Consider the following 14,526-nt stretch of genomic DNA (forward strand, 5'->3'; position numbering starts at 1 on the left):
TATCCACGTCACATAATTTAATTTATAAGATTCAAACTTTAAGACAGGCACATATGTAGTATTCATCTCGTCTGACACGCCAGTCTTGTACATGTAGATATATATATGAGCGGTGCTACTTTGTTGCCCGAGTAACACCACTCAGTGTTACCGCTAGTTGTAAAACTAGTTTTTTTTTTTTATTCACATTTTTTTAATATATTTAAATATATTTAAAAAATAAAAAAAATACATCAAAACATTTAAAATAACTTTCTTCATCATTCTGTAAAAAAAAAAAAAAAAACCTAGTGGTCAAACCAAGCGGTATGGTTTGGGCGGCATGCATAGTAGAGTTTTCCTATATAAATATATATATATATATATATATATATATATATATATATATATTCCCCTGACTAATTTCCAAGTATTGTATCATCCATTATTCAAATAATAAAAAAACTAATTAATTATAATTCTCTTAAAAAACTAATTAATTAGCAACTTGCTCTTAATTCATTAAACGATTTAATTGCCAAGAAATTGTGCGTTTCATGTTCCATTCATGAACTCTGTTTTTTCCGATTGTTTACACTAGCTTGAAATTTCCATAGAATTAAAAAGAAAGGGACCTTTTGTCTTACATGACTGATGTCATCATGCATGTTAATTCTTAATGAATTTATTTTCCACGAGTCTACATCGTAATATATTGCGAGCCTCATGCCCGTAGGCGTGATGCACGAAATGTGGTTCGACGGATTGTGAATATTTAAGTACCTTAATATATTAGGGTAGATAATATTGTAAATGGATCTTATCTAAAATCAATGTGCATGTATTGTAAGTCAAAGGTAGCTTGTTTTTGGAGAATTAAGAAACAATTCTCAATTTTATTATTAAACTCTTATAATTGAGAAATACCTTTAACCACTCGATTGACCAGTATATATTTTGTGTTAATTCTTAATGAATTTATTTTCCACATGATGAGTCTACATCATAATTTACATGCACCATGATTCCGAGCCTCATGCCCGTAGGCTTGATCGATGCACGAAATGTGGTTTTTGGGAGTATTAATTGCAGTTAATTGATTCTTGGGTTGCCATTTGAGCTTGAATGAATCGATATGATATATGATACCATGCATAATCTTGAATGGATCAAGGAGCTAATTAATTTACTCCGTGTAAATTAATTTTGATAATTTTTTTCAAGACTAATTAAGTTTTTTTTATCGGACTTACTCAATGACCTATCTATTTATTAATGATCAAGTTCACATGACAATCAAATTAAATCAATCCCCCATCATCATAAATATTAAAAAATTAATAGACATTATCGTGTGCAGGTTGAAAAGATCGATCGATGAAGATCAGCTTCAAATAGCTAGGAACGTTACAAATACACGAAGTACTGGACAACATGACAAACATCCAATTTAAGGTATAATTCCCCACAATTATAAATGCAGAAAGCGATGGAGAAGTACTGTTAAATCATGACTAATTATAACTTCCATATATATATGATCTGAACATGGACAAAATTTTGTGGTAGTTACAAATTGAATGCACGAAGTAGACAACATGACAAACTCAATCGAAGGTATAATTTCCCACAATTATAAATGCAGATATAGGTCATTATCATGGTGGGTTGGTAGCATGCATTAAATGATCTGGACTATTTTTTAAACCACCTTATCAAATGAATAGTTAAGATTTATTCATTGAAGTCTTATTTGAATCATTACAACAAATTTTAGTTTTAGGGACGAAATTATATATGGATGAACTAAATTTCTTTCCTAAAAATAATTATTGGAGATAAAATTTAAATTTCGTTCCAAAAAATGGATGACTTTACAAAACTGTTCAAACGTCTAAATATCTGGTTGAATAAGATCTTCTGTGACGAATTAGATCGTCTCAAAAAGACATTTCCATTCGAACAGAAAATCTTAGCAGGGAAGTAATTTATTTTGTCAGAGAAAGTTCCAAACCGTTTGAACCGAAATTGTGATGTTCGAACGGGATAGATTTGGTGGCAAGATTTGACGGGAAGGTTTATAGACCGTTTGAACGGCACATATTTAGTTCGAACATATTTGAACACCACATTTATGTATTTAAACGTATAGTATTAATCTCTTTACGTAACTCAAAATATAAAAAATGTATATATATATATATATATTATATTGAAGTTTCATGCCCGTAGGCATGATATACGAAATGTGGTTCGACGGATTGTGAATATTTAATACTGATCATGTATCCCTGCATGCACCTTATAATATATTAGGGTAGATAATGTAAATGGTGTAGTTTGTTTTTGGAGAAGAAACGATTCTCAATTTTATTACTAAACTCTGATCTTAGGTTACTCTTATAATCGAGAAATACCTTTAATTAGTTTACAACCTATAATTTTGGATTACAAAAATCTCAAAATCAAACTCTTAAAAAGTAGTTATTAAAGCCGCCCATTTTGTTACTCTCGTGTCTTAATTAGCGTGACTAATTTATTACCGACCGATCATCACCAATTAATGCACTTGGACTTGAGGGAATTAGGTTTCCTTACTGCATGCATCTGACCTAGTGTTAATGTATTGTGATATATAAATTATATATATATATATATATATATGCAATTGATCAGTATATATATTGTGTTATAAATTAATTAAAGTACGTATATGTAGCTTGATAATTAATTTATAATTAATATTTGAGCATCGAGTTTTTGGGAGTATTAATTGCAGTTAATTGATTCATGGGATGCCATTTGAGCTTGAATGAATCGATATTATATATGATACCATGCATAATCTTGAATGGATCAAGGAGCTAATTTACTCCGTGTAAATTAATTTTGATAATTGTTTTCAAGAGTAATTAATTAAGTTTTTTTTATTGGATCAAGTCGACATGACAATCAAATTAAATCAATCCCCCATCATCAATAATATTAAAAAATTAATAGACATATTATCGTGCAGGCAGTTGGAAAATAACCCAAGAAAATATCATCTTCAAATAGGAACGTTATAAATACACGAACTAGCTAGACCACATGACAAATCCAATCAAAGGTATAAATAATTCCCCACAACAATAAATGCAGAAAGCAATGCATAACTGTTAGATCATGACTAGCTAATTATAACTTCCAAGCCAGCAAGAACGCACTGCCACAGTCGAAGCAGCCAAATTATCTGCATGTTGGCCGGACGTCTCTCGATCTACCATTCAAAACTGTACGTTGGGGTTTAATGCATGGCAAGTAAAAACACGTACCGTTAGCTACGAAGGGTACGTACGTCCGTTGTTAAATGATCTGGACATGGACATGGCAGTTGTAGACATGATAATTATATTAATGTACATAAATTTTTATCTCCAAACTTAAAATTATTCATTTCATTTATAAAGATTGTCTGGGTTTTACCGTCGATGCATGTATACGTAGACATATATTATCATGTAGCTAAAATGTAATATTCTAAACGTATATTACAATATGAGATCAGGTACTGATCTTCAATACATTAATTGGTCCATCTTACGCAAGTCAAGGCCTAATTATCAATTTATTGGCCACACGTGTCTAGAGCCTCATCAGCCACGTGATGCATGCATTGTGGTTAATGGATGGATTTTGAATAAATAGTCATGTAGCCCTGCACTTTAGGCTGAACAATTTACATGTATCTAATCCAAGATCGATGTGGATTATGTTAAAATTAGTAGCTATCATTATTAAATTTTATTAATATATAGCCATCCGTGTTGATGCGTCGATAAGCTAGCTCATGTAAGTTTCAACCCAGCTGTTTAGGGACCAGTACACATGCATGCATGCACGGACTAGACAGAAAAATGAACCAATGGAATTAATGCATTCCCCACAAATTTATCAAAAATCTTTGTAAAGCAATAATGGTTTTTAATACACAGACAACCATTAGTGATCGGACAAATATAGTGGATGGACAAATATCTTCTCTTGTGAGGTGAACCAAACCCCACGCCAAAAAAACTAATCAACTCAAAATTACAGGCTAACCAAACAAGGAATCAAGGCTGTGACCGCCAGACTTGATATTCAATTCAGGCTTAACTATCAATAATAATGGACTAACGATGTAACGACAAGGATTAATATGAATGCTCTCAAATAAGATAACTATCCGAAACCCTCGCCCAGGTTTGCAATTCTATACAGAACGGTAGTGGATTCAAAGTGCTAACAATTTGCAATTCCTCCATGATCGAAGAGCATCAAGCCGTTAGACACGTACAAGTCATATCAATTTATAAACAGTACTCATCTATATAAATGAAGGCCAGACCACGCATCAGACAAAGGAAACACTCCCTACTACTTTATTTTTAAAGTAAACTTTTAATTCATTTACAATATAATATGATCTGAACATGGACACGATGGACATGATGGTAGTTGTAGACTTCAAATATTGTCGAAAGACTTTTCCTAAGTCACCCAAAAATATAATATTGAGCATTTCACCAAGCTAGTTAGCCAGCTAGCACTTTATAATTAAATTATATACATTTGAAAAAATTGAAAGCAAAAGAGATATAATTCATAGCTTACGGTTAGAGCCGTGCTACACCCACCGACAAGACCGAGGGTGTCGGTGGGTGTAGCATGAGAAGACCCATGGGCCTTTTTTTTTTTTTTTTTAATTAATTCATTTTTTTCATATCTTTAAATTTTTTTTAAAAAAATAAAAATTCACAACATGATTAAAAAATACTTTCTTAATCACTAAATAAAAATAAAATAAAAAAATTTATCGAGATCCATCCTAGAATGGATCCTCAGTGGGACTAGTTTTATTCCTTACAGTTATCCTTTTTTTTTTTTTCTAATTCCTCAGAGCATGAAGTATTTCTTAGAAATTAAGTAGGTGGATCAAATTATACTGCGCATTCTTAATTAGTAGGGATGAAAAATAATAATATAGCCCTCATTTTGCTTTCTTATTTTGATCGCTTATATATGAAAAATGATAACAAATGCATTAGAGGTACTCTTGAGCGAAAAAAATGAAAACAAAATAATATCAGTAAGTTTGAACAGTAATTTTGAAGAGCTACTTAACATTTCCTTTTTTTTTAAGAAAAAAACTACTCTGTCGCCAAATGGCCTGTTATCGCTAGATCTACTTGACTGTTCAGTGAATTTTTTTTTCTTTTTTACTCAATAATTAAGAAAGTAATTTTTAATATATTGATGTATTTTTTATATATTTTTAAAATATTTAAATATGATTAAAAAATATAAATAAAAAAATTGATTAAAAAAACACTTTTACACTAACAGTCACTTGCAGCAGTAAACTGCAAGCGGCACAGGAGTGCAACTCTTTTTAAACCACCTTTTTATTTATTTTTTTATTTTAACAGCTTAATTAGTAGGGAATGTATCCCCATCATTCCACGATTTTAAAAGTATTATTTGTAATATTAAAACGTTTTCTGATTCCGTACAAACCCAATGAATTTATCTCGATCGTGTCTCAAACATCTTCCATCTAATTACTCAATTATCTTTTATACTTTTTTAAATGAATACCTTTAAACTGCTTTAGTTATATAATTTCGGCGATTTAAAAAATAATGATCTTTTGAGTAGTAAGGCATCGTTTCGATTCGGAAAGTATTTTATTTCATCTTATCTTATAAACAATTCAATTTTTTTAAATTTCAAAATAATAATAATAATATTAAAAAATAATATTTTTTTTAACTTTCATCTTTCATTTAAAACTATCTTATTTTATCACTGAATTCAAATCAGTCCTTAGAATAATGCTACTCTTCGTCCCTTATTTTAAGCGGATGTTGTTTTAATTATTCCTTATAATGCGCTACATAAACAGAATGACTACCGTGGATGATAATCAATTTCAATCCCCCACAATAATATTAAAAAATTAATAGACATTATATATCGTTCAGGTTGAAGGGAGGAAGATCAGCTTAAGCGAATTATACTTAAGACTTATTCATTAATTAATTCTTATATGAATAAGAATTGAGTCCGAGTTCGAGTTTATCGTCAACTTATATTTTATATTTAGGAACATCCATTTTTTTTTATACAAACTGAGCTTGTTTACGAACTATATTTTTAATTTTGACCTAATAAATTCTTTGTTTTATATATTCTAACTTTATCTATAATTTTAATGATTAATATATTAATTGAGTAAAACTCGAGTTTGGTTAAACCAATCTTGGGTAACCTACTAATTATTTATTGATCACAATCCTAAGATAATGGATAACCTCTTGTTGATCATGATTTGGGCTCTAATTTGCACGTTAAGGATCTGCCATGGATTTATTAACTGTTTGATTTCCTAGGTATCATTCACACATGAGGTGCAATAAAAAAAAATAATAGCATAAGAGAATTTTTTTTTTTTTTTTTATACAACGGGTTGGGGGAGGATAGTTTTAAACCCAAGTTTTCCATTTTGAGGACTGGGTCATATGCTATCAGACCATCAAACTCCTGGCGTAATAGAAACATTAGATCTAAATTATGAATGTGGAAGAAAACTTAAAAAAGAAAAGAAACGAATTAAACACAAGGGTGAGATTCTCTGGTCATGTTTATAAGGGGTTTGCACAGAGTATATAATTTTGTTTCGTTATTGTTAATGCAGGGTTCATATTTTTATTTATTTACTATTTAGGAACAATGAATAAACAGTAATAAAATATTGCTTCATGACGGCGTACAAACCCCATATATGGATAGGTCTCGTGTCCCAATATATAGTTCTATGAAAAAATTAATTAATTGGCGACCTACTAGATCTTAATTCCAGAAACGATTTAATTGTAAGATGTTGTGGGTTTTATGTCAATAGTATTTAGAGTTAACGAATCATGATCTAGAGCCTCATCAGCCACGTGATGCATGCATTGTGATTAATGCATGGATGGATTTTGAATAAATACTAGTCACGTACCCCTGCACTGCAGGCTGAACAATATATATACATGTATCTAATCCAAGATCGATCGATATGGATTATGTTAAAATTAACTAGCTATCATTATTAAATTTTATTAGTATATAGCTATCCGTGTTGATGCGTGGATGAGCTAGCTGTAAGTTTCAACCCAGCTGTCTAGGGACCAGTACACATGCATGCATGCACGGACTAGACAGCAAAATGAACCAATCGAATTAAGGCATTCCCCACAATTATAAAAAATCTTCGTAAAGCAATAATGGTTTTTAATACACAGACTACCACTTCAAATCCTAAGCAAATGCCAAACGTACGTTAATGATCGGTAATGTCTAATATATATATATATATATATATATATATATATATATATATATATACTGGTCCTAAATCACCCAAAAATAGTGGATGGATAAATATCTTCTCTTGTGAGGTGAACCAAATTCCACGCCATAAAAACTAATGAACTCAAAATTCCCGGCCAGCCAAACAAAGAATCAAGGCTGTGACCGTCAGACTTGATATTCAGTTCAGGCGTAACTGTCATTAATAACGGATTAACGATGTAACGACAAGGATTAATATGAATGCTCTCAAATAAGATAACAATCCGAAACCCTCACCCAAGTTTATCTAAAAACTGAGTTTTCATGTGAGAAATGATTTTTGGGTGTGTTTGAAACAACTGGATTGTCTGGTTTGAGAAAAAGGAAATGAGACTATAGGGATGGTGGTAAGCAGGGATGGTGGTAGAGTCCCGCCTGTGATTTCCGCCTACGGTGCACGCGATAGGGATGGTGGTAAGCAGGGATGGTGGTTGTGTCCCGCCTGTGATTCCCGCCTACGGTGCACGCTGTAGGGATGGTGGTAAGCAGGGATGGTGGTATAGTCCCGCCTGTGATTCCCGCCTACAATACTCTGTTAAGTATTCGTTGTGTGTGTTAAGTATTCATTGTGTGGGAAGGAACTGTAGGGATGGTGGTAAGCAGGGATGGTGGTAGAGTCCCGCCTGTGATTCCTGCCTATGGTGCACGCGATAGGGATGGTGGTAAGCAGGGATGGTGGTTGTGTCCCGCCTGTGATTCCCGCCTACGGTGCACGCGGTAGGGATGGTGGTAAGCAAGGACGGTGGTAGAGTCCCGCCTGCGATTCCCGCCTACTGTGTTCGATAAAGGGTTTGTTTTGTGTGAATCATTTTCTGGGAAATGACAGACTAGATTTTTGGGCCACAATGGGATTTTGGTGTGTGTTGAAAATAATCATTTTTCTGGGAAAAATGGTATTTTATGGCTAAGTGTATTTTGTCATATGAATGCATGTTGGTTGCATTAATATGTTTTTATCCCGAGAGTTGTTTGGTTTATACTTTCCTGTGGTACCATTTTATGGTATCGCAGATGTTGATGCAGATGTGGATGACGAGCCTTAGCTTGGCTCCATTGGTGGAGTGATCTGGAATTGCTCCTGTTTATCGAGTTTCATTTTTTATCAATTTATATATTGCCCATGTAATTTATTTGGGATGACTGTATAACTCTTTAAAGGGTAAATTGTTTTGAATATTTGTATTTAAATTTCTGGTACTTAGTTGACTTATTTATATTATCCGCTGCGACTTTTATTGTGCACCTTTGCTTGTTGCACACACACTTGAGCACAATTCGTTGGGATGCGTGACCGTGTTGTCATCATCTTGACGTCACGATTCCTGTTCTTTTGTACGTGGGAGTCGGGGCATCACAGCTACGAAGCCAGGACGTGCGGATGATCCCTAGGGGAGATCATGGTGCATATGGTAATAATGGATTAATTGGCTATTTTCTGGGAAAATAGTGTATTGGATTTTGTGTAAATCATTTTCTGGAAAAATGTTTTACGGATATTTTGGGCCAAGTGAAATTTTGGCGTGTGTTGAAAAATAATCATTTTCGGGAAAAATGATATTTTGAAGAAAATGCATATTTCATCATATGCATGCATGTTGGTTGCATTAATGCATTTTTATTATGTGGTTATTTGGGTTATACTTACCTGCGGTATCATTTTGTGGTAACGCAGATTTTGATGCAGAAGAAGAGGAGGGTGAGCATGAGGATACGGCTCCGCCCGAGGAGTGATCTGGGATCACTTGCTTAGATATTTTATTTTACTGTATTGTATTTTAATTTTAAGTGCATTATGTTGTTTTAATTATTACCGCTACATAAACACAATGCATCGTTCAGGTTGAAGGGAGCTGGAAGATCAGCTTCAAATAGCTAGGAAAGTTACAAATTTAATGCACGAAGTAGACAACATGACAAACTCAATCGTAGGTATAATTCCCGGCCCACAATTATAAATGCAGATATAGGTCATTACCATGCAGCTGAAGGCATATGTTGGTACGTAGCATTAAATTAATGATCTGGACTATTTTTTAAACCACTTTATCATGTATCTATATTAAGCCTATACTAATTTTAGTATATGAAAACTTTTAGATAAATACCAAATTTGTCAACATAAATTATAGAGGCATGAATAATCCGTGGCTGTTGTATTCATGGTTCGACAGTGACACAAAGTGTGCATCACGTGAATGATGGCGACTACACTATGTATTGAGATAGTAGCAAGACTGGGAACAAGTTTGAATTTAAGCGAATTATACTTAAGACTTATTCTTTAATTAATTCTTATATGAATAAGAATTGAGTCCGAGTTCGAGTTTATCGTCAACTTATATTTTATATTTAGGAACAGCCATTTTTTTTTTTTTTTTACAAACTGAGCATGTTTACTAACTATATTTTTAATTTTTACCTAATAAATTCTTTGTATTATATATTCTAACTTTATCTATAATTTAAATGATTAATATATTAATTGAGTAAAACTCGAGTTTGGTTAAACCAATCTTGGGTAACCTACTAATTATTTATTGATCACAATCCTAAGATAATGGATAACCTCTTGTTGATCATGATTTGGGCTCTAATTTGCACGTTAAGGATCTGCCATGGATTTATTGACTGTTTGATTTCCTAGGTATCGTTCACACATGAGGTGCAATAAAAAAATAATAATAGCATAAGAGAATTTTTATTTTTATTTTTATACAACGGGTTGGGGGAGGAGAGTTTTAAACCCAAGTTTTCCATTTTGAGGACTGGGTCATATGCTATCAGACCATCAAACTCTTGGCGTAAGAGAAACATTAGATCTAAATTATGAATGTGGAAGAGAACTTAAAAAAGAAAAGAAACGAAACATAAGGGTGAGTCTGGATAAAAAAAAGCTGCTCCATACAGCTTCATTTCTTTAAGGCGTAATGTGTAATAAGAGCACCACGGGTAGCTCCATACATAATGTATTGTTCTTATTTTTATTTATGCATTATTTATGAAGAATGAATGGTAATATTAAAACGTTTTCTGATTCCGTACAAACCCAATGAATTTATCTCGTGTCCCAAACATCTTCTATTTAATTACTCAATTATCTTTTATATTTTTTTTAAATGAATACCTTTAAACTGCTTTAGTGATATAATTTCGGTGATTTAAAAATGAATGTTCTTTTGAGTAGCAAGAGTAATGCTACTCTTCATCCCTAATTTTAAGTGCTTGTTGTTTCAAACAGAATGCATCGTTCAGGTTGAAGGTATAATTCCCCACAATTATAAATGTAGATATAGGTCATTATCATGCAGCTGAAGGTGGGTTGGTACGTAGCATTATATGAAAACTTTTAGATAAATACTAAAATGTGTCAACGTTAATTATAGAGGCATGAATAATTCGTGGTTGTCGTATTGATGGTTTGACAGTGCCACAAAGTGTGCATCACGTGAATGATGGCGACTCTATGTATTGAGATAGCAAGACTGTGAACAAGTTTGAATTTAAGCGAATTATGGTTAAGAATTATTCAATTAATTCTTATATGATTTATAGAATTGAATTCGAGTTAATTTACCGTCAACTTATATTTTATATTTAGGAACAACCATTTTTTGTATACAAGCTGAGAGTTCAAGCTGCCCTAGTATTTTTTGGTTCTGGGGTGTTTCCTTGCGCGATATCATGTGTTGCCCAAGTAGAATGGTTTGTTTTTGCAGATTAAATGAGATAAATTGAAATAAAGGTTGAAAGTTAAATAAAATATTATTATAATATATATTTTTAATATTATTTTTATTTTAAAATTTGAAAAAAATGAATTGTTTATTTTATTTTGTGAGAAAATTAGAGAAAATTGTAATTATTAAATGAGATGAGGTGAAAATAGTTGTGAAAATAAATAATTTTTATGTTTAGTTTTGAAACATGTGAATGAAGAAATATTATTATTAATTAACATATACTTAGTGTAATTGTAAAATATGAAAGAATAATTAAAAATATTATTATTAAAAAAATAATAATACATTATTATTTTTGACTAATCCTTTTTATTACTCCAATGTGGAGACGTTAGGATTAGAGAAATTTTAAATTTATGAAAAATATGTATTTTTTATTAAATTTTGAATATAGTTTAGATGAAGCTAATGAGAGGAGAAAATCAACTTACAATAAAATAATGACGGTAAAAGAGCATCATTTAAAAAAGAAAAAAAAAATGAACTGTTTATATATATATATAGATATATTAATTTTGTTCTTGGTGTGTACGTCCTCGTTTCTTACCACGTTCTTCTTGGTGAGTACGTCCTCGTTTCTTACCACGTTCAGGTATCATAAAGTAATTTAAAATGTCCATCCGAAGATTCCGAACACCTTAACAGTCTTCTCATACACGTCATGCACACGTGGAAGTATGACGTCACGTCATCACATCCATATTCTTCGTGATGACATTAATAAAGTCTGTCCGTCGGATTAGTACAAGTAGTCTAGTACTGCCTTGCTGGGCCATTACTGGGAACCGGCAATGACATTATCTGGAAGTTGGGATAATATCAAAAAATTAAAAAAAAAATTATTATTTTTAAGTTTATTGAGTTCTTCGATTTATTATTCATACATTATATATTTAATAATAAAAATTTAAAAAATTTTAAATTATGTGCATGTGTTGTATATATAAAAATGATGAATAGTTTTTAAATTTTTAGGCTATAAATATGCAAGCATACATGGCTAGCAACTACCACTACTCGTACCACCAAACACAAAATATAGTAACTACACCTGCTTCGCCTTTCCCTCGATTGAATGGCTTCCGGTGCTAGTACTGTTTCTGTTGTGAAAGCCGGATACTGGTTTTTCGGGGGTCATGACAACCGGCATGTAGCAGATATACCTTCCGAACTCTTCACACATCTTTATGCTGGCTTTGCCAAGGTCAACGATAATGGCAATGTATTCATCCCTGAGACATACTTGGAACTATTCGAAGTCTTCACCAGAACCGTTCGAGTACGAAACCCTAGCGTGAAAACTCTTTTATCCATCGGTGGTGAAAGTGAAGAAGCTCACATATCTACAGTGGTAGCAAATGAAGTTAAGCGTGGACATTTGAAAAGGGACTCCATAGGTCTTGCCAAGAGGTTCGGTTTCGATGGCCTGGACCTCTGCTGGCTGTACCCCTCCAATGCCGACCGGGAGGACCAGCTTAGTGCTCTCCTCTGTGAATGGCGATTTGCCCTGGGCGAAGACGTCGAGAAGACAAAGAGGTCTGAGCCGTGGCTTCTTACTGCAGCGGTGTTTCACCATCCGGTCATTAATAATTTCAATTATCCCATTATGGCTATTATTGACAACTTGGACTGGATCAACGTACTGGCCATTGACTTCTATACTCCCTCCAACTCACTCAACGAGACTGGACCGGTTCATGCGTGGCTTACTCGACCTATGGATCTACTGGACAAGTGCGGACAAAGAGGCATTCAAGACTGGATTGACAAATTAGGGGTTGCGACCAACAAATTAGTCTTCAGCCTTCCATTTTATGGCTATGAATGGATTATTAATGTAGATCGTGCGAATGGGTACTTTGGATTCTTTGCACCGGCTTTAGATAAAGGAATTAATCCTCTGCCCCTGGCCTTCAGAGATATCCAGGAAGAACTCCGGCGAGGTATATATGAAACCGTGTATGATAGGAACTATGAAGCTGTTTACTCGCATGGTACAATTAATAAGGAGAAATGGATTGGTTATGAGGATGGATGCAGCATCTCTGGAAAGGTTAGCAAGGCACTATTTGATGCCTACCACTTGGGCGGTTACTTTGCATGGCATTTGGACGCCGACGACTTGAACTGGACTCTTTCTCGTTCAGGTATAATATTAACTGCATCAATTCAAATCGTATTATCCATTTAGAATATTGGTCGTAATTATATAATAATTAATATGCATTTAGAATTTTAAAAGCCAGAAGCTAAAAAATAAAAACTAAATTAGTGGCCGATTTCAAAGTTCGTGATGCATGAGTATATATAGTTAATTCTTGACTACTTTTACTTATTACATCCAGAGTAAAAATTATCACTAAATCATTATAGATATATCATGTGCGCTAATGTTATGTAAATGAATGAATAAGAGCATGAATTGAGATGAATCAATGACATGCAGATCTCATGATTCCTTTTTTCTTTTTTTTAAGTATATATTACATGATGATATCCAGTAATTTTCTTGTCTAGATACAAGCTGCCAAAGTGCATGACACATTGTTTGAATTTTCTAGCTAGTACTTTTCGCATTCAATAATGAATATATATGCTAGCTCTCTTTTCTGTAAATCTTAATTTCTATTTTCTAATGAACTTTCCTTTCGATCATTATGTCCTCGTAGCCTTCGAGTCATCAGTAGAACCGCCGGCGCCTGAGGCAAATCCGTAATGGCCGCCAGTATAGTGAAGAATAATCAACAGCATGGCCAGCAATCAGATCATATGGTGTGTTTGCTATGTACGTATGTGTGTTTGTGTGTGCTTGTATTAACAATATTAAGGCCAATGGTATCAGATATACCGATGTTCTGTTACAATTATATGTAAAATAGAAGTTGGTAATTGTAACATCAACAATAAGGCCAATGGCTATGCTGTGTTAATTGTGTAATATTATCCCCCGATTTATAATAAAGTCATTCTTATGGCCACAGCGTGCATGTGCGGTAATTTATAAATATTGTTGTGTATTAAAAAAGATCAAAGTACTTCCTTTTGTATTATTATCATGATGAGTTAATTAATTGGCCCTCATCTACTACGAAACATAAATATTGAAGATATATATATAAACGGACAAAAAAAAAAAAAAAAACAGATGGAAGTTCTAGCTAGCAAGAAAGAGGTCGAGGCCGGAATAAGAGCAAAGATAATTCCCATAGATTGAAAGAAATTTACAAAACCAAGGGCGCAATATTTGACAAAATTTAAATTCCAGAAAGGAAAATATTAACGGATCTAAACTCGATTTGGGTAAGATTTTTGACAGATTATTTTTTTTGTTACATATTTATTTTTGACATGATTATTGAAATTTTGTTATTTTTTATAAAATTCTGAT

At 32.8% G+C, this 14,526-nt stretch overlaps 1 protein-coding gene across 1 annotated transcript; it reads left to right on the forward strand.

The window, feature by feature from the left end:
- The first annotated feature begins 12,147 nt into the window (after positions 1–12,147).
- Positions 12,148–14,118, forward strand: LOC109006299 (class V chitinase-like). Its single transcript, XM_035690834.1, has 2 exons — positions 12,148–13,285; positions 13,808–14,118. Exons 1-2 carry the CDS (start codon positions 12,214–12,216, stop codon positions 13,852–13,854), a joined length of 1,119 nt encoding a protein of 372 aa, XP_035546727.1. The 5' UTR covers positions 12,148–12,213; the 3' UTR covers positions 13,855–14,118.
- The last annotated feature ends 408 nt before the right edge of the window (positions 14,119–14,526 follow it).

Source organism: Juglans regia, chromosome 6 (genome assembly GCF_001411555.2).
Source record: "Juglans regia cultivar Chandler chromosome 6, Walnut 2.0, whole genome shotgun sequence".
Lineage (NCBI taxonomy): Eukaryota > Viridiplantae > Streptophyta > Magnoliopsida > Fagales > Juglandaceae > Juglans > Juglans regia.

Coding starts and splice junctions, on each gene's coding strand:
- LOC109006299 (XM_035690834.1), top strand. CDS start 12,214: ATGGCTTCCGGTGCTAGTACTGTTTCTGTTGTGAAAGCCGGATACTGG. Junction 13,286..13,807: donor CTGGACTCTTTCTCGTTCAG/GTATAATATTAA, acceptor ATGTCCTCGTAG/CCTTCGAGTCATCAGTAGAA.